This window comes from Pagrus pagrus (genome assembly GCF_965226575.1).
Source record: "Pagrus pagrus genome assembly, chromosome: 6".
Taxonomy (NCBI): Eukaryota; Metazoa; Chordata; class Actinopteri; order Spariformes; family Sparidae; genus Pagrus; species Pagrus pagrus.
Genome location: NC_140190.1, coordinates 29718631 through 29740400, shown reverse-complemented (window position 1 = coordinate 29740400; position 21770 = coordinate 29718631). Strand labels below are relative to the sequence as shown.

At 39.3% G+C, this 21770-nt stretch overlaps 1 protein-coding gene across 1 annotated transcript; it reads right to left on the bottom strand.

Annotated features, from left to right (window-relative positions):
* Positions 1-7714: 7714 nt before the first annotated feature.
* On the bottom strand, positions 7715-9628 carry rgs16 (regulator of G protein signaling 16). Its single transcript, XM_084354691.1, has 5 exons — positions 9506-9628; positions 9187-9270; positions 9010-9071; positions 8682-8848; positions 7715-8466 (listed from the first exon to the last, which is right to left on the bottom strand). The coding sequence occupies exons 1-5, from the start codon at positions 9547-9549 to the stop codon at positions 8260-8262; spliced, it is 564 nt and encodes a 187-aa protein (XP_084210817.1). The 5' UTR covers positions 9550-9628; the 3' UTR covers positions 7715-8259.
* Positions 9629-21770: the final 12142 nt, after the last annotated feature.

Here is a 21770-nt window from a genome sequence, read left to right as displayed (position 1 = left end):
AACACTGTTGTGGACCAAGTACACCCCCTCATCACAACAACACTACCCGATGGCAGTGGACCCCCAGCAGGACAATGTGCGCTGACACACTGCAAACACTGCTCAGGAACAGGTCGAGGAACACAATAAAGGGCCCAAGGTGTTGACCGGGCCTCCGTCTTCCCCAGATCCCAATCTGATCGAGCATCTGTAAGACGTGCTGGAGCAGGTCTGATCCATGGAGGCCCCACCCCCCAACATACAGGACCCAGAGGATCCACTATGAAACGCCCTGGTGTCATACACCACAGGACACCCTCAGAGGTCTTAAGTCCATGTCTTGACAGGTCAGAGCTGTTTTAGCTGCACAAGGGGAACCTTCACAATATTAGGCAGATGGTCATAATGTAATGCCTGGTATATATATATATATATATATATATATATATATATATATATATATATATATAAGAGAAATTTAAGAGAATGTTGCTGCATGAGGCCCATTCTGTCCACATCAGTGAGCTTTAACCACTGTTCTTCCTCACTGATGCTGTCATTTTTCCCAGACTGTTGACCTTTGTCATGTTACATAACTTTTGCATTTTTTGAGGCTAACAAAAGATAAATGCATTGCAATTAAGGTTTTAGCCTTGCATGAACTCTGTGAGGATAATAGCTGTCTAATCCTGCTTTGAAAATTCACATTTTTGAGCACTGACCGCTTCACATTCTAATTAGAATAGCTAGCTTTTGATCAAGAGAGAATAAAGGAATGAGGCAGAGAGCAGTAAATTCTGAAAATATGAACAAACACGTCATATTTCTGTGTGATATCGGGAATGAATGAGCTTTCTGTACTACTTGAAACACTTCTGAATCAATAGATGTGTTGCAAGATGTGTGCCTGCTTTGTTATTGTGCAAACATCTGGTCTTAGTTACCGAAGCGTCTACAACAAAAAAATGTCAACACTGGCATTCTGGTAGAACAAATGCGATTAGATGTGGCAGATGTGCTGTGGATTGTCGAGGAGTTAAAAGTGACCATAAAAAAACACACTCGAAAAGAAAAAAGATATGTTGATTGTCTCTCAAATCAATGTGGAGACACAGAACACGATGTACGCTGGGAAAGGCGGAGACAAAGTGTTCTGCTCGACCCGGGTGAAAAATATGAAAAACAGAAGTTGACATGAAATCCAAACCTGTATGTGCTTAGAGTGGATTTATGTGCAGTTGCAGTCTACTGCTGTTCCATCCAAAGTAAGCTCAATTACCTCATGTTGATACAGTGGACTGCTACGTGACATGAAGAGTGTTCGACAGAACATTTTAGTAAAGTTATAACTTGCCATATTCTTTTATTTCCCAATTTAATCATTATCTTTACTTGTATTACCAAAATATTTGCCCTATTTAATCTTTGTCTCATTATTGGATTTTATTTATTTTGGGATATTTTAAGTTATTTTCCCTCTTTAAAGTGCCTCGCTTTGTCTTGTTCAGAGCGAAATATGCTGTAGTTTGAAAATGGCAGGAGTTCTTGCATTTTATACTAGTATTTGTACTTTAACCTCAGTGGTGGATGACCTACAACTATCGTTCACTTAGCAAGTATAAGTACTGATTCAGCAATTCAAAAATACTCTGTTACAAGGGTTGCATACCCTCCGATGGGTCGCAAGATGAATTGAGGTGATGTGAGATGACGTGATGCTACAAACACGTGTATTCGTTTTTGAGACTTTGTTTGTAATCCTTGTTTATTTTTTAAATGTTGGATAATTTAATCCTGTTGGATCTCAAGTTACACATAAAAAAAACCTAAAATACTGAATAAAATTTTAATGGTTTTCTTTTACCATTAAGCAGTTCTGTTGGTAGACTTAATGTACTTGATTAAACTTACAGTATTTACTGGGATTGGATCTGACTTAATTTAATAGGGTTGGTCCCACATATTTTATAGGAGTATATAACATAGGAGTGTATAACAGTGTTTTTTGATTAGGATTATAGATTATATTACTTCTATCTTCACTCCTTCTTATCAACCTGACTGCAGCAGTGATCAGCGGAGTTGACCTCCGTTGTCGAGTGTCTCAGTTCTGTAATGTTGACTGCTGACTGGAGCTGAAGGGGACATGTACTTTATTTCATGAATGTAATGTTACAGAGAGGAGAGGGGGAAAAAGAAGAGAGAGAGCCAGAGTCTCTAGTGAGTGCTGCACTGGTGTCCTTACTCACTCTCTGACGTATCGTCTGATTTTTTCCAGGAAATTATAGCAACAGGCAACCAAATGAAACGCACCCTTACCTTCAGTGGGAAACATTTAAGTACACAACTCAACAAAATACATAACAAAGAACTATATAATTATATCTTTAATACTGAAGAAAAACCATTTAATCATGTGGAAATACTTCCCAGGACTTAATTAAGTTTATTCAAAGAATAACTTCAAAGGGGTGCTTACATAAAAAGCACAACAAACAAAACAATCTTACGTTTATTCATTCTCATATCCAGCATCAACAGATACATTTCTGTTCTTCAGAGCTTTTTCGTTTAACATACAACATGTAACTTGGCATGCTTTTGAATGCATGAAACATTGTCCATCGTGTCCACTAATGGAGAAGTTTAGAGGGTAAATCACTCTTTACACTGACTGGTTGAATCTTTAACAATGCATTGTGAAGTGAAAATTACAACATATTCCCACTAAATTGCACAAAAAGGAAACATTAAAATAAAGTACAAATACCTCAAAATTAGTACTTGAATAAATGTACTATTCCACCATTGCTTATGCTGTTTTGCTTAAGGCCAAAGGATTTGGAAACATTTCAAATAGAACATGCACAGAAGTGGGATCCTTGATCCTTCTCACAGTCTTGACACTTTCCAGAGCCAAGATTAAATCAATCATACAGAAAGTTAAACTCCTACTCCTTACTGAAAGCGAAATGATACATCAAAAGTAGAAAGACGAGGCAGATATTTAGTATGTGAAGCCTTTTTGTTTTCCAGGCCTGAGTGTGATCCTGAGAGGACAGAGGATGTGAACCCTGAGGAACTTTGAGTCACTAGATAGCACAGTTTTCCTTTTCCACAAGGGACCCACACCAGGAGATTTCCCACGCTTCGAGTGTAATATTCTGTTGCGTTTCCTCCTCTCTTGCTCATGCATATAATATTTATCATAACTCATCTCATCCTTTCTATTTGCTCTCCTACTACACTTCTCCTCCTTTCACATGCTGATCCTTGATGTCTGCTCTGTTACAATACCAGAATCACATTGTCTTTGTGCAGGATGCATGCATTACAGAGGTTTAGGGATGCACCATGGGAGGAAGAGAAAGTCTCCCCAGCCACACTGAGGTGCGTCTGCGTCGGGGAGACGCACATGTCCAGTCCTCGGGGAGGTACTGAGGAATGTGCACATCGGGTCATCTGCTCCAGATCTGCTCTCGTCCTAACGACCACCGAGGGGGGTTGCGCCTCATCCTTAAGGAAACATAGGGAACAATGTGTGTTCTCGGCACCTATTTTAAACTCAAGGTCACGAGTTCAGTGCAGCCATATGTGATGAAGACGGTTATAGCTCTGAAGGGTTCAGTCTTAATTATGATGAACATTCAGTATGTCTTCTCCTGGGTACATTGGCTCCTTCAACGTTCAGGCATTTTATGACATGGAGCACATGGCTGAGCACATCATCATTTATTTAGGACAGGAATTTAGTAACATTTCTTTAAAGTCAAGTCTAATTAAGAGTTTTATTTTATATTATATCTTTATACAGAAGTAGCTGTTTACACCTTATAAGGCGTAAGATGAATGAAAAAATAAACCCATCTTGGACTTCGTGACTCCAAACCAAACCTTCACCTCCTCATCATCCCCTCACGACCTCGGTCATTTGAGTTTCATGTTAGTCCTCAGGACAGACGTCAGACAGGACTTTAAGTTCAGCCTTTAACTGCCCCCTAGTGCTGAGAAAGAAACCTGCATTCATGCAGTCTAAAGACTAAACTTGAAAAATCTGCTTTTGGCAAAAATGTATTATGTTTCATTAAAAAAATTAAAAGTGTTTGCTAAGTTTCTGACAAACTGGCCAAAAGGAGACTCAGAACTCAAAGTTGCTGTATATTTAAAAAACGGGAATATTTATTCTTTCTGACCTTCTTGGCTCATGAGCAGTTAAAATGAAGAAATATCTCATAGGGCTCATTCTTATTAACAACTTTACAACGGCATCATCCTAACCATTTCTCTTTATCAGTTGGTTATTTTGTTATGTGATGAAACATTGTTTATTACCAGTGTATTGTCTCTTTAGAGTACCGGGTGTAAACAAACTTATATTTCTGCCCTGATGAGGACCCTGTGAGGTTAAAACCTGTTTGTGTTTTAACTGCTGTGCTGGAAGAAATAAAGGCTAAGGAACATTGGCCTTGAGGGACATGACTTGTAAGCAACCACAGATGGGCTTCATTTTATATTTTTTATTGCTCAGAGAGGTAAGTGTATGAAGTATTTCACAATATTTCTGAATGTCTCTGTCTCTGTCCTTACTTTCACCCTTGGGCCGGACCCCTTTTTTGGGGGGAACGACGGGTTGAAAAGGGCCAGTGTGTAGGATTTAATGGCATTTAGCGATGTGGTAGCACCCAGTTGTCTCACCCTACCCTACAGGGGCCAATAAAACTGTGAAAAATGCAAAAGGCCTCTCTAGAGCCAGTGTTTGGTTTGTCCAACTTCTGTAGAAAAGAAACCTGATCCTTCTCCCTCTGTAGCTATAAAAGGCTCATTCTAATGAAAACATAACGATTCTTAGTTTCAGGTGATTATACACCAATTAAAACGTGATTATGAATAATATATTCAATTTCTGCCCCTAAATTACCCCAAGTCCTACACACGGGCCATTGATGTCAGAGTCGATACTGAATTAATTTACCATTTCAGTGTTTGTGTTTTGTCCCACTGAATCAAAATGCCCAGTTTCCAAATACGGTTATTACAAATGAAACCACTAGATGTCAGTATTACATCATGATTATAAACTGCTGCTGGTGTAGGAGTACAGCACATCTGCAATGTGATGGACAACGGATAGCACATGAAAAAGTTGGGATGCTGTGAAATACATGAACAAAACAGAGAGGGATATTTTCCTTTTTGACTTATACTCAATTGAAAACTGCAAAGACAATACATTTTATTTTATTTTATTTTATAATTTATATTCTCAATCATCAGCCTCATAGATTTTTGTAAATATACTGATATCCTGAATTTGATGCCAGGAACACATTTCAAACAAGCTGCGACAGGGGCAACAACAGACTGAAATGTTGTGGAATGCTCCAAAAAGCACCTTGTAAAGCCGTCTTCAGTAAACACAGTTTGTTGCAAATGCACTCTGTTTGTATTCATGTTTTACACAGCGTCCTAACTTTTTAAAATAAAATGATGACAATGATGCTCTTATAACATGTAGTATATGTTACTGGTTAGTGAAATATTACATCTTAAAATGTTGTTTTTTTTAGTAACTAAAAACAAACAAAAGCACAATGGTGTTGGTCTCAGTGGCTCTAAGTTACAAAACAGTAACGTTTTGTAACTTACTGTTTAAAACAGTCAGTTTTAAGCAGACCTATTAAAAACCTTTCTTCCATGTCTAATGTTGCAAAAAATAGTTATAACATTTGTTAATAGTTGAGTTGGTGCCCTGGTTGGATAACATTTGTCATCTGGAGCATCCTGCCCTGTGGACTAGAGGTCAGCTGCGTTTTAAGCACATCCAGTGCTATTTATGGGAATACATATAACTATAAATAGTACAATGGTTTTATTGTGCTTCAGACTTCTTTTGGCATCAACAGCACAAACTGTGAGGACTTTACACAGTGTCAGCCTTGTTAGAGAGCGTCAGTTTACCACTTCTGCAAGAAGTGTTGAAGCAACACTTCAAACCAATTGTGTATAGGCTTTTCTGACAAGTGACCTCTTCTGATTGAGTGAGTAACAGCTCTAATCTCTGAGAAGCAAATGCAGACCGTGGTTCATATCTCAGTCAATGGTGGTTTCTTTTTAACTCTGTGGTCAGAGGACCATGACAAAGAATGTGGGCTTTTTTGAATGGTGCAGGGGTATCCCATCACCTTGCGTTCTGCCGGTTAAAGTCTGCCCTAGTCAAGTAAGAGGTTGTCATATAAGTTAATGAATCAAAATCTTTTTTGCTGCCATCTAGCAGTAGTTCTGCAACACGTATGTCTGCTATTGGGGCTATGATACTGTTCACTCACTTGGGTCACTCATTATCTGTTTCTTTTCCATGTTCTGTTGTTGTTTGGTTATGTGTAGGCAACAAAAATACTTTGTTGGGTTCAGGAAACATGATTTGGGTCAAAACAGATCATGTTTAACAAAGAATAACTTCCCCCATGTGAATATTTTTCTGTCTTTTCCCCCCTGAGCTGAGACATTATAAAACCATGACTGGTCAGTTGCAATGAATAGCATGCACACAGTTACAGTGCAGTGCAGGATCGTATAAAAAACATTTCAAGTGCATTCAGTTTTGTCAGTCACAAGCAAGTAGATTGCTGGGGAAATTTTAAACTTGACTTTGAAACCAAAATGTTTTCCGCCTAACAAAACAAAAAACAAAAGCGCCCTGCAACAATATGTCAGAAGTTACACAGTATTACAGATGGTCATTGCTATGCTTAGATCTAGATAAAAATATCAAGGGTTACTATGGAGAAGGAGGCAGCAGAATGAGATGTTCATATGTATCAGGCCTGTGGACCAGCTGTTGTCCACCTGACACTGGCTCCACTCTATGCTGATGACATCTGAATACACAAAGTAGACGTTCAGCCACATTTTGTTCTGCTTGTGAAATGCACTTTAGCAAAGCAATCACAATGGATTTAGTTAACATTTTAATTAGAACAAAGTAGATAACCAGCATTATCACCAAAATCAATGTTAATAATACCTAACTAGGGGGCTTAGAGGATTCTGTATTATCCCTCTGTTATGTCTTTTCTATATGCTTGGTTTGTAGCCTGGTAGCAGCTTTGCTGTCATTTACTACCTGAAGTCGATGGCTTGTGCAAACAGTTGCTCAGGTTGTAATACGTTTTATTGCTCTTCCTATTACGTTGATGCGGTCACATCATCTCTCTGTGCTTCCTGTTTGCTCGACAGCTCTCTCTCATTCACACAATATGGGACAAAGGCTCAGAGCAGACGGATGCTGTCATTAACTGAGTTCTTTACGACAGAGAGCAGAGCATGTTTCCATGGTGAACAACAGCTCTGCACAACACTGGCTGCAGAATGCCTCATAATCGAGAGCAAATACACCATGTCATTGTCATTTTTACATCAGGTAATGTGAATGATTAAACATGCAGAATCTGGGTATTTGCACAACTACGTGCAAACTCCACCTGAGCATGTTTACATTTGATGTTTCATTCCTGTCACTGAGGTAAATGAGACACTCCAAATACACATGACTTCAGCTAGAAGTGTCATAATAACTGTGAGTGCTACACTATCATACATATGTATGTGGTTCTGCTCATCTTATATCCCAGAGATCCAAATCATTTTCAAATCATGACTTTGTTAGAGATGAGATGAGACTTTGTTCAATAAGGACAACACATTTCATTAGTTTTTCAAACTTTATTTTTCAAATAATTTAGTTTATTTCCTGGTACGTATAAAAACACAACAGTGATATAAATATTATAATATTATATTGCACATTTTTCATCTTTGTTTTGTAAAAATGCAACAAATATATTACAGGCAAATAAATACAAATAAATACAAAATCATTAAATTCCATACATGCCTGTTCAAAAACAGTGTAAGACTTTGACAGATGACACATCACAACCACAAAAGTTTGCCTCATGGCAAAGAAAAGTGCTTCTCCTTCTCCTCCTGCCCTCTTGTTTGATTGTCACTCAATGTGTTAAACTCTCAATTGACTTTGCTGCCCAAACAACAGTCCACTTAAGGCATCAACATTTCAACTTCTTTCCTTTCCTCTTCAATCTATCCTCATCCTCGAATAGATGGCGTCTACAGAATACACCCATTCACAGCTGCTCTCATGACGATCTGCGTCTGCAACCGCGTCCAGCTTCACGATGCAGCACCTAATGCCATGCCTATCTTGCCTTCTCAACCTTTAAGGCGAACACTAACAATTCTCCATCAGCTCGCGGGGAGATTTCACGCCTTCTTCCCCTGCTTGGTGGCCTTGGCGCTCGGTTTAGCTTGGCACACTAGATCCCTGTAGGATGGAGAGCGGAGGAAGCGAGGGTAGCAGTCTTTGGCCATGAGCATGTAGATCCTGTGCTGGGCCATGTCGAAGCAAGAGGGGGACAGAGCCTGCATGTTGGCTTTGGTGATGTCACGAGTTTCATGGTCAATGTTAATCTGAAAAAAAGGAAAAGGAGACAGCACAAGATTAGTCTTTTTTGTCCATTTCAGAGATCTTAGTGATTCTAATCACAATGTCTGACTTCAATGTGTTGTTGTAAAAGAAAAATGATAAAATGTCTGTTTTTGCAGTGATGGTAAAACTCTGAGATTAGTTGGAAAATGAGGTTTTTGAGCCTCGACATCTAACTTTAAGATAGGTGCTTCTTTACCTCCCGGGGAGCGTCACTGCCGATGAATTCATCATAGATCTTCTGGGCTTTGGCTGGTAGTTTGGCAGGGGACTTGGTATTTCTGTAATCCTCACATGCAAAGTAGAACGCAATGTTCTCCTCGCTGAACTCAGATACCAGGAAGGCTGTGAAGGCACACAGTCCATCTGAGAAGAGAGAGGAAATTTGATTAGTTATGGTGCATAATGGTCCCGCAAGGGCTGCACGTGTCTGTGTGTATGTATCAGGCTTTGCTGTTACTGGCATGTGCTAATTTGTGTGCAAGTATGTCAGAAAATGCAAAAATCTAGATATTTAGGCTACTTACATTTGCTTGAGAGGAGTTTCTCAAAGGACTGTTTCCACCTAAGGCATTCCTCCAGGGTTGGCCTAAAAATAGATGATGAAAGATTAGATTCAACACAGAATTTCAAATAAGCACACAGTGATGATGAACGTAACATGAATTGGTAATAATAGATATTACAGAATGTGTGATGCTTACTTGTTTTGCCCTATTTTGCAGCCGGGTAGATTCCAGTTGGGTTTTTGCAACATGCTTCCCAGCCTCGCTTTCAGCTCTTTTGCCCTGTGAAGAAAAGAAAACAGGTTAGAATCATCTTTCACAATCCCTGGATTGTGTACCGACGAGCCATTGCTGTGCGCTCAAACTCAGCACAGCGTGAATCCACACTCAAGTCTAAATTTAGCACAACCTAAATCTGACGGTCTCTTTTAGCTTCACACAGATGCACAGAGCTGTCATCCTTAACCTGTAATCCCAAACATCAGCCATGCAAGTGTTTGCATGAGGCTTCATATACCTTTCCAAGCAGCAGGTAGGCAGTGATGCTAGTCCTTTACACATAGCAGCAGGTTGGAGCTGGTAGGGGTGGTGTCTCGGTCGGGTGGCTGATAAATATCCGTTTAGTTGAGCTCGGGAAGGAGCGAGATTGTCTGAGTGTCTGAACAGAGCGCGAGCAGAGGTTTTATAGCCCTACCTCCCCTGCCTCTGATGTGTCATAAACCTTCTCAGCCAATCACAGAGAAGTACTAAGAAAGCAAGAGAGAGTGAGAGAGACAGAGGGAGGGAGACGATGAAGTCAGAAAATGGGGGATGATATGCAAGGACAAGGCTGGGAAATTACTGTAAAATGATAAAAGCTGCTGGTATTCCACGCTATGTTACTCTTGCATGTCCTTGAAAAAGGCACAGTGGACCTTTTAGTGTTTTTATTTCGGCCATCTCTCAAAACAACTTATTTATACACGTGCAAGTACAGAAAAATACATCCATTCAGTGTGTAGATGTGAGAATACTGTATATATTTTGTGTTGTGCATACGGTGTGCTCACAGCCTGGAAACCAGCTTTTAGACATTAAATTGAGTAAGCTTTGGAACAGTGAGTCATTTTAGTGACATCTTTGTTTCCTGATGTCATTTATCTGTCATACTTATTTATTATCTTTATTACAATAGCTTTTACTGTCAAACTTGTGTTTTATCATCAGCTACCATGTGACAAACCAGAGTTTTCCCCCAGTTATTTCCACCTGTATAAATAAAAGGTGTCATTCAGTCACTGTGCGTGTAGACAACCCAACGAGCCAATCTGCTTTTTAACATCCTGTGTTGTCAAATTGCTTCTCAGCATCTCCTTTGTTCCTGCCTCATGCTCCTGCTTTGCATAAAGAAGACATAATTGTATAGGCAGCTTGATAAAGGACCTCTCTTGTGGCAAACGCAATCACACCCAGCCTCTTTATGGGCCTGATAAAAGTGTTAAATCCAGGGAATACCGGGAAGGAAACCTGGCATCCACTCTATGTATATCCAGCTTGCTTACAGTAATAAAATTATAAAACCAACTGCTCGACACAATAAAGCCGAAAAGGGACTGGTCCCCATATGGTGAGCTGCAGGCTGCAGGTTGCTTATCGAGGATTTATTCGTCATATAACTCAGATTAAAGGGACATTAGATAATCCAGGGATATACGTGAAGAATGGTGACTCTAACATATTATTTGCACTACTTTACAGTGGCCTCTAGCTGGCATATTACCTGATTGAAGCAGAGATGCAAAATAAATCATGCATAAAAATATATGTATTATATAACATCAGTTTCTGTGAATTTGGAGTTCTTGTTTTTGTATTTGTGAAGCAGCGAGAACAAGAGCCACCGGGGTTAACACAGGAACTAGAGCAGGAAAGTAGCTCCAACACCATTTCCCAAATGACAGTGGAAACACTGTATGGCACCCATTGTGTAAGTCTATAGCCATGGGTGTTTCAAGGAATTGAGACACAAAAGGGTGTGTAACAGATGGGTAAGTGGAAGTAAAAGCTTTACACCCCTCTGATAAAATAAAAACAACACTTGTTGTCAAATGTCACAGGTTTTATTAAGTAAAAAAAATATCACATTTCATAAGTGACTTCCTAAGAGGCAGCCAAGGATTTATTTTTCAAGCCAAACTGAACAGATGAGTCATAGATATTCAGTAAGAGATGTCGGTCAATGTTTTCCTCTTGACAGACAGAGAGAGTCCACTGGCAAGATAATGTCTTGGTGTTTATGGTAACAAGAAATAATTACTTCTTTGATTGACGGATACAGAGGATTAGAGTGCATGTTTATTGAACATAATAGATTGAACCAGCAACTTGATCCAAGATATAGAAAAAAAAAATGAACAGTAAGGCTTCCCTTGATTTATTCTAAGATCTATTGAATATAATACAGTATTTATACAGTTTATCTGTACATCTCCAAACCTGGTTATTTACTACATTTACAGTTGTACATGTATAGTAGTTAAGGCAAATCTAAAAGTGCGAGCATATAACTAATGATGTTTGGAGGCAACCAGTTTGATGATTTGGAAACTGCAAACAGCGTAATGGCATAAGTCATGTAATTCCAATGATATTTAAAATGAAAGATGTTTCAACATATCCATGGTGTGCAGAAAAGTACAACATTTATGTTGACAGTTGGGTTGCAAGTTAACCACTGTCAACAACAACCAAAGCCAACAATGCAGCTGGGCACTTTTTTGTTTAAAGCAAAGGCTACTTACACTGGAGTTTATAGTTTTCATTGTGGACTATTTTCTAAACAGCGGATTAATACACACCAGTGCGCTAGTGAGTATTTGTGGCAGCAGGATGGTGTGTTTGGAATTCAGGCAAGATAGACTAAAAGTGCTCATTTTCATCTTTAAAAAGCTACATGGCACCAACTGAAATGGTTTGGCTCATCGATGTGTTAATATGGACTGTCAACAATCATGGAGGTGTGTTGGAAAGAGGAATAAGATATCCTCGGCTTTGGAGAAATAACTAGAATATAGTTAGTAGAATCCACTCAATGTTTGTTTTTGGACTTTTCATGGAATTTGTTCACAGTAAATCAAAAATTAGAATTGAACAGGCAGATTTAGTTTAGTTAGATTATCCAATTTGGGTAAATTAGACTATGTACCAGAAAATGGTGGCTTTGTTTCAAGCATCCAAACAAATCTAAGCATTTTACTGACATGTGACCTTTTGTGCAACAGCGGAGGTAGACTAACATTGTTAGACAATTGGATCCTTTATCCTCTCATCTATCTTTTTTCTTTTAATCATCACAATTTTCTCCGAACAAGATGTTTAGTTGCCAAAGCTTACCAGCAACTTAACCAAATGTATTCGTTTTTGCCGCGGCAGCTAGCCACATGGGTTGTTTTGAAAGGCCCTGACTGAATAAGTACAATTTAGCCTTAAAACAGTTTAGTCCAGAAGAAGGACATCCCCGGGCTCAAATGGAAGCAGTGCAAAGGGCAATGCCTGTGATACGCAAGCATTTAACAAGAGCTCACAGTGTACCAAGACAGCACTGATTAGGTTGAGTCAGCTAATGCAGAGTGGATGGCTCTGGCTGGGAGGAAACACAACTGCAAAGGGAACCCATTACCTAACATGACCAGATTCATTGTGGTGGGATTTAATTGCAACATTTATTGCCAGCAAAGAACAAAGGTTTGTCTGAGAAGCCTGGGGGAACCCGGCCACCCACTCACCTACTCATATGCTCACACTGTGATGTCAGCACACTTCTGCACTTCTGTCAGCCACGACGAGAAAGGACAACCGGAAACAAGAGAATAAAAGAGCTCAGGTGTACAATGGTGATGAGCGCAGGGCTTCTCTAGAAGCCGGGGATTCACCGACCTTGGTGCTGGCTGATGCAACACACACATGAATCAACAATATCAAACTGGAAATAATACCTCACATCAGTTTTTGCTCCAACACTAGGTCTATTTTACTGATGTAACGCTAAAAACACTCAAAATGAAGCTGAAGAATATATCTTTTGATTTGGCCTTTATTAAGACATGGTCTCAGGAATATGAACAAACCTATGCTCTGTTTTTTTCCCAAAGAAAAATAAGGACAAGATAGGTGATATAATGCTGAAGCATGTTATTTCTCAGAAAAACTTGTGAGGGATTGAGATCAACAGAGAGTTTCTTTGTTTGTTCAGTGATGGTCTAGTGATGCCCATCATTGCCTTTGGACATTCATATATTCCTTTACACCGATGTACACAATATTCCCCCAACATTTCATGGGTTGATTTATCTATAGGTTGAATCGTTACCGCTAACAGACTCACTGTTCTTGATGAACACAGATACTTTCAGTATTGATGCTGTATGGAGGCTTTTCTTGGAACACCCGGAGGCATCTTTGTCACTCTTTCAGTCCTAGAAAGAGCCCTATTTTCAGAGAGGAGTGATTTACTGTAGGAGAGTTCTTTCGGGAAATGTGGACAGTTATGAATTGTAGTCGGGCCTGCTTATATATACAAAGCCTTCTTCTGTGCGTGTTGGATCTAGAAAATCTCATACTTTTGACCAGCAAATGATTACTGTGACAACAGACAAAATTCATCTCCATCAGAACGGTTAAAAACCTTTGTTCCAACATAAAAACATAAGATGGTTGCAGAGTATTGTGTGGGGAGGGCCGGGCAGAGCGGGAGATCAGAGCCGCTGTTCAGCTGTTCAGAGAGTCGGGTACAGAGCCAGACCTTGTGGAGGAATAAACGACCAGAGTCACATTGGATTCTGCTCTCATCTGAAGCTGTTTACTGACAGGAGGAGACCTTAGATTTTATTCTATTTTTGGGAATAAATCTTAACTCCCATTTATAAACCTGACTGCAGCAGCGATCCGCGAAGGTGACCTCCATTGTCGGGTGTTTATGTTCTATAATTTTGATAATGTTACAGAGAGGAGAGGGGGGAAAGAAGAGAAAACCGGAGTCTCTGGTGAGTGCTGAGTTCTGTGAAAGGTTGACCTATATTCAAGCTAAACAGACACGCTTACCCTCTGTGTGTGCGGTCACTTGCTATCTGAAGGCTAATGTACAGCGAAGTAATCTGGCATTTTAAGGGCAAATAAACACTTAATTTATTTAACACAATTAATCCTGCGGTCACACTTGCTTCAGTGGTGGTAAACCCAACATTAAACAGCCACCACTGCTGATGAAAATCTGATATAATCTTAATATTTTAATCCTTCATGTTGTTACTCCTCTTAGTGATGATGCCTTCTCTCTCTGTGTGCGTCAGCTGTTTGAAGTCATTGGTTACCTGATGGTTTTGGTTGAATAAAACTAGGGTTGTGCTCTCTTGCAAGGTTTCCTGAAATGAAGTAGCTGAGGGGAAGATCTGCACTTATTAATCATATTACTGTCAAAGAAATGTTTTATTAACAAAGAGCTTCTCAATAGATGAGAGGTCTCATGTTTAGTTTGTTTAGGTCATGCTGTGAGAAGGCATTTTTCTCCCTCAAAACCAACACTGCAGATCAAAAGATAACTTGGTCTAATATCCTTGAAGCAAGTCTTGAAGGAGGGCTTTGTTTCCAAAGATCTGACTATCTTTCTTGTAGAACTAACTAAAATTTATTTCGGAACTCATATATTTGTGTCAAAAGCATGTGACAGAGACACAGACAGAGTTAAAGTGCTCGACACTAAAATCAACCTCCGCAGATGTTTTGAGGCGAATTATTTAATGTTGTTGTTCTACTTTTTAGAAAAACCACAGTTATTTACTCTGAATTTAAAAATGGACTTTATAGGAGAAGACTACAGTAAAACAAACCCTAACTTATCTTGAATGTGTCAACTCCAAATAATGAATCACACACCAAGGTAATGCATCACCAGGCAATCCTGATAAACCAGAAGTGACATTTACCTGTATGAGTGAGTTTGAAATGAAAGGTCACCTCTCACTCAAGGCTGCTCCATCACCTCAGGACAGAACGGAGGCTGAGGCCATTTCAGGGCTCTTGCGTCTTAGGGCCCTACTTTACCTCAACCCACAATTCTATTCTTATTATTTGCATTCGGAATAAGCCCGATCACCTCACACTACCTGAAATTGGAGGTCCTTTTTCATCTCAGGCTGTCCATCTCAAGCTCGGTGAAGACCTTTCAGTTTCATTTGGGCTCAGCTGGGATGAAGAGAAACCTCATCCTCAGCTCAGCGTGTTCCTTTCACAGTTCACCTCTATCTGGGTTTTGCTGCGGGGATTAGAAAACAGGACTGGGATCATCCTCTCTTCAGGGGATGCTGTTATGCCACCCTCCCTGAAGAATTGTCACCAGAGAGAAAATGACAAATCAGATGAGGTCCCTGGTACCCAACTTTCACCCCAGTGTGTGTAACAGAGCAGCCCGAAACAAAAAAGACCACCAACAGGAAGTAATAGTAAGTTCTTTTGATGGTAAATTACACCCTGATGGCAATCTGTTATTGGCTGTTCTACCATCTGAGGTCGACAGCTTTCTATTAGCATAGAAAGTAGGCCAAGTAGCTGAGGAAAGTCCTCTTGTTTGTATCCAGTGGTTACCATAGCTGTTTTTGAATCAGAATGAGAATCCAACCCCATCAGTACCATACCTGTATCAGAAAACATTTACTTTGTGTGATCAGTCCATCTTCTTAAAAGGGACACACTCGCCAACCATCACCAAACAGAAGAAAATGTGTATAATGAATGAGAAGCAAGCTTACCAAGCTAACAATGCTAGCTGACAGCCAAGGGGGACGCCATTTATGTTTACATCTTGCCCTGTGACTAGCACAGGCCTTTCATTCATGAGGTTTAGCCTACGCTGTTTTCTGCATGTTGATATGGTGTAGTTTGGCTGAAATAGAAGAATCCACAGATTTTGTTGTGAGCAGTTAGAACTAGTTTGAGTTACTGAGTCAGAATTTCTGGAACGACACATTGCTGTCAAGTATTTTTTATGACACTTTGAGTGCCATTTTGTACATTACATTACAGAGAATGCAGACATCTCTTAATCTCGAAAACCCACAGAACCTTCACTATCCATGCTAGCTAAAAGTGGCTGATGCAATTGATGATATCAATCCGTCTCTTGTCCCTCACGCTTAGCATGAATTTACAAACATTAAAATATATTTCAATGGTTACAGCAATACAAATGGAGAAAAAAAAGAACACAATGTAGCCCGCAATTTTGTATACTCCAAACACCCATACAGTTGTCTTGCCAAAATGGCTAACGGCATATGTTCGTCACCAGCTCAGTAAGTTGTTTTGAGTTTGTCTTTTTTTTTTACCAGTAGCTAAGACTCCTACCTACAAACTTTGTACTTTGACATATTTTGGCAAAATATTTGCATTAGAAGTATTGAGCATGCCATGTACAGCAAGGGGATTACAATGTGTTGAGAACTTTCTTGCCCTTGATACATTTTTCACAGTAAAATTGGGGCAGGTTTAGAAGCCATTATTCTACATTACAACATGTCAGACACCATTCAAGCCTTGGTGGTGACTGTGTATGCACTCAGGTGCCAGTCAAGTAAACAGGCTACTCATTGCTAAAATTATTATATTATCTCTTAATATTTTATCTCGGAGGGTAGACTAAATATCTCTTTTAATGCAACATAATTCAAAAGAACTACAAACTACAGCCCACCAAAATGACAATACAGTTAAATCAACTTATCTCTAAAAAATTCCACAAACATAACCTTCATGAAGGTTAGATTTATTGCAGAGCTGTTGTGCTTGACTGCATTTTTTTTTTCCTTGGTTTACCCTTTTAAACTGGCAACTGACAGTCAACCTTTCCTTTGCAGATAAATCAGGATACTGAGTCGGAATTGGAGTAAAAATTAGGTTTTCTGTTGAACATTTATTTACAAACTGCATGAACATCTTGCTCCTTGTGTTTCTATTGATGATGACTAAACAGCTATAAAACTATTGTGCTCTGGAGGACGATTCAGTTCTCCACATGCTTCAACCAGGAGGCTCCTTTGTTTCCACATGAAGCATTAACCAGCTGTTAAATTTGCTCTGCTTTGTGATGCCGATCGCAAATCACTCCACAATACAGGACGTACACATTAGGCCTGAGAACAAACAGAGCGAGCAGCTGTTCTGATGACACACTCCAACTTAACTGAACAAGTTGTCTTATGGGTGAACTTCCAGTGCACCGGCAGGCTACTGATCCACGTGTGCACCATCACTTTGCAGCCAATAAAACTAAATGGAGACAAATGTGGCGAAGCTTCTCTGCAGGTGACGTTACGCCAGACGAAGTGATGAAAACACAGCAGTAGCAATCATTTTCCAGTAACAGCCATGTGCTTGTGGATTGATTGTGTTCACGGTCTGTACGTGTTGGAGAAGAGAGGAAACAAAAAAAAAAGAAAACAACCCAACAACATCCCATCTCAGGTCAATGTCACAGGAAGTGTCTGTAATGTTTCCCAGCATTACATCACCGTGTTTGTTTGTTTGGATTTTTTCTGAAGGTCTCTCAGAGCGGTGACTCAGTGAAGAACGGAAGGGGACAGCTGAAAGCCCATTTAAATGAATCAGTAAATGGAAACATTCAAGCAGAAAGATGAATTGCTGGGAAATTCTTGCCAATGGACCTGCACAAGAGAATAAATGTTCCCACCAAAAAAGATAATTGTATGATTTAGCTTGCTTTGGTTCTGTTTTTTGTGCAGTGTTTATTTTGTTCTTGAGTATTATGAGTGAAGCGGAATATAATGCCAGGTAATTCTCCATTTAATAACAGAAAAAAAAACTTTTGGTAAGTTAAGTTACCTGCCTTGAACATTACAAAGATAATGTCCTTGTCAAATTGATACCCAAAATCTCTAGTGATTCTAGAGATTATGGTAATGTAATGCTAATTTAGTATTAATTTATTCATATTTCTTAAAATTACAGGATTTCTTTCCTCACAATCAAGCACATACTTTAAAACTATGTACTAGATTGATAAACTTTGTCCCGTGTACTCTCAAATACAAATAGAGCGCTGATGTATTTGTAGTCTAACCTGGAAGTTGGCATCCCCCTGGTTCCCTCAACAAACAGCATATAAGAATTTATATTTTGGATTATTGCAGAAAATAAGTTCTGTGATGAACACCACTTTTATGATTTTTTAAGCATAAATACAACATTAGGCTACTTTATAATACACACACGTTACCTTTCCGACTTGAAGATTAAGCCATTTGTCGTGGGGTTACAATAGTTTGCGACTACAGTCCGCCTGTAAAGATGGACTAGTGAGTGGATGAGTTTCTGTCTTCAGCTTAATGTTCTCAACAACCTCTCGAGTCTCATTTAGCCACTTGTAAGCAACCGCCTTTTTAAAGACACGTAGACGCTTTAAAATAAATTTAAAGTTCATTAATTATTTTTAGGTCATAGGACTCATTCTAGTGGCACTCTAAACTTTTTGGTAACACATTTTGGCAGATAATTATGAAGGAATCATTCTGTTTCTGAAAGGATTAAACAAATATGGTAACATTTTAATTAGTGAGCTTTGGACAGGACCAGGCTAGCTTTATTCAATCCTCATATCAGCAGCAGAGTGTGCTATCAATCGCCTCAGGTTATGCTCGGCTGGAAAACAAATGAGCTTATTTGAAAATGTCCAAACTATTCCTTTAAAATAAAAATGGGTCATGCAGTTCCATAAGCATGCTGTTTTAGTGAGCAGAGAAGACAGAATCCTTGTTTGCCTGAATTGTTAATGCTTTTCAGCCCATATTTTTGCACCATGACAGTAAACAGATTGCAGGGCTCAGTTATATGAATCACGTCTTCATAATTTAACCTTTATAATGATAGTGTAGTTTGGGAGCTTTGGCTGAAGTGTGAATGATTTATGATTCCTTTGAGTTAAACTCTTTAAAAAGATGAAGAGATAGACTGAACACAGTTTTATTTGGGGTGCCAAATATTCAGTTAAATTAGAACTGCATCCTCCCACATAGAACTTTCTATTCACAATTTGAACAAGAAGTGCAAGCATTTGTGCTTGGACAGTTATCCTTTTGCAACCCTCTCAACATTTGTGAAGTGGTCCTGTTGGGTCTCTGTGGGAGTGTGTCTGGCAGTGTGTAGGAAGGAGCCTCAGGTTGCTCATCTGTCTGATCCGCCTCTTGGGAGGAGAAGAGCAGCCTGCCGCAGGCCCGGCCAGATGCTCACTGTGGCTGTTAAACAATAACCACTGGAGTGTGCTCCCCCGTCAGCAACACTGTGATCCGTAACTACTCCCAGGGGGCTATTTAGACAGAGGTCAGCCGAGCCTACAATATGCAAACTGTCCAGAGATTCAAAAGCGATAATCTGTGAAATAATTTATCAGTGCTTTTCATTGCTGGTGTCGATTACTATGAGGTTTCTGCACTACTTAATATCAGATATTGTTCACGCATTGTGTCTTAAACTTTGTCTCGTGCCTTACTTTTTTTCTTTTGATTTTTTGTTGGAGTACTCCATTCTTTCTCTGTTAATTATGTAAGATGTGTACAGTCACAACACCTACTTTAATTCTTAAACCCAGAGAAATCAGTTGGCTTGAAGTAGCAAAAGTAAACTGTGAATGGAAGTAGTGCAGTTGGCACCATCGGTGCATTGTGCAGTACTACCTCTGGCAGTATAGCGGAAGTCCACAAAAATTCAGTTGGCTGGGCATTGTACAATACAGTACCAGGTGGTCAGCTGATTTTATAACAAGAGTCAGTCTAGCGGCTCTGTTTTATATAACAGTGAACTAAATGCTAACAATAGCATGCTAACACACTCCTGCAGTTAATTGCAAGTGGGAAGCCAACAGTTCTGAGTTGGTATTTCAAATCTGATCACATCTGATCACATCTGAATGCATCCCAGTGCACCTGAATGTGTCGTGAAAACAAGGATGGTCACAGCAAACTGACACTTGTATGACAAAACCCCTGAACTTCACAAGTAACTACAACAGCTGATTTAACAGATTAGCACACCTAAAATTAGATGAGGGGAGTAGGTTCATACTGCATGCTCACAAAGACTGTCCTGCACAAATCAACTGAATGGAAAAGTACAAAATTGTTACAGCATGTTTCACAACACAAACACTACACAAAATAAAAAGTGATGAAAAGGTAATTGTTCACTGTGAGTGCTGATATACTACTGTGACGTGAGTACAATGAAATGCAACATTATTCACAGTGTTAATATACTGGTGTTCAGCAGGTAATGTTGACCATGGTCACCATCCTGACTTTAGGTAGCAGCATGCTAACATTTGCTTATTGGCACTAAGCACAAAGTGCAGTTGAGATGAATGTGAATGTCATTAATTATGCAGGTATTTAGCTACAAACCAAAGTATGATCCAAGTGAAAGTTTGCGCTAAGGATCATGCTAGTTCAAAAGTCAGGAGGTACATCACCAAAGAGATTAGGATTCATTGTCTGAAAACCATGAATATCTTCATGTAATCAAGTACTTTTTGTTCCATTAAGACGATGTGAACATATTTTATTAGATCAGTGATGGCATTTAAAGGGCTTGCTGGTGCTGATAGAATGAAATCAAATTATGGGGAAACATGAATGTCTGTGCCAAATGTCATGCAGTCCATCTGTTTTTATTCAAATACAAAAATGTTAACCTCGTGGTGGGGCTGGTCAAAGAATCAACAGAGACCCAAACTGTGTCCATAGTCCGAACCTAAAACATAAGCCATTTGTTAAATCACTCAGTAACAATGTTATTATATTCAAACATTTAATGCTTAAAAAACATTTTCTCTATTTATGGAGTTTCATTGGCAGTAGTGTTCAAAGGTTGCTTTGTCTGACAACTTACGGCACACAAATTGTATCATATCCTGTAATATACATTTATATACTCTACCATTCTTGAGCACAGTCCTTGCTGCAGTCGCCTGGGTTTGATTCCAGCTTTCTGCTATATTCTGAATTAGGGGATAAAACAAGCATTAGCATGGCTATATGAGTTTATATTGACTTTGTGTTCAAATATTGTCTGTTTTGATGGATGCAGCCTCTGTGATTACCTGTGTTTATCAGTGTCAAGTCCATTTTCATCATACAGATCACAGAGTTCCTTGCAGTTGACTATCTATCTGGACAGATAAACAACCAACCCAGTGTTTATTATAGTACTTTGTTCCCTCTTAACAATACACTACTATGATTTGCTGGCTGTCTATGATCATGGCTTCTTGGCTATCACCTGCTCGTCTTTTTAACATAATGACATCTCCTCTGTACATATTTACAGAGAATGCTTGGTGGAGCCCGCCACCAACGCTGGTAGCGTTGTTTTTAAATGTCAGTTCTTTTTAGATGGCACTCCATAAGGAGTCCTAAGTGCAGTCCTTGAAGCACACGTGACACAGCACATGCCCTGTTTGTGAATACTGAATGCCCTTTAACTGATTTGATTTAGTCAATAGATGAGACAGAAATGCCATTTTTGATCTAACAAGAACATTTTTTCAGACTCCATTGGAAATCACTTCTTCTGACTTAAGTGGTGTGTGTGTGTGTGTGTGTGTATACTGTCACGTGCACTTTTCATTTCATCATCAAGCATCCTTGAAGCCCCATAGGTTCACTATTGTAACAATTCTGACAGAATCCACTGTAATAATAAACCTTTTTAAGCGTCTGTGTGTGTGTGTGTGTGTGTGTGTG

What these genes read in the sequence shown, in the direction of transcription:
- rgs16 (XM_084354691.1), bottom strand. Translation starts at nt 9,549, where the DNA reads ATGTGTAAAGGACTAGCATCACTGCCTACCTGCTGCTTGGAAAG. An exon ending in CCTACCTGCTGCTTGGAAAG is followed by an intron (nt 9,271 to 9,505) that starts GTATATGAAGCC and finishes TTTTCTTCACAG; the next exon opens with GGCAAAAGAGCTGAAAGCGA. An exon ending in TGCAAAATAGGGCAAAACAA is followed by an intron (nt 9,072 to 9,186) that starts GTAAGCATCACA and finishes ATCTATTTTTAG; the next exon opens with GCCAACCCTGGAGGAATGCC.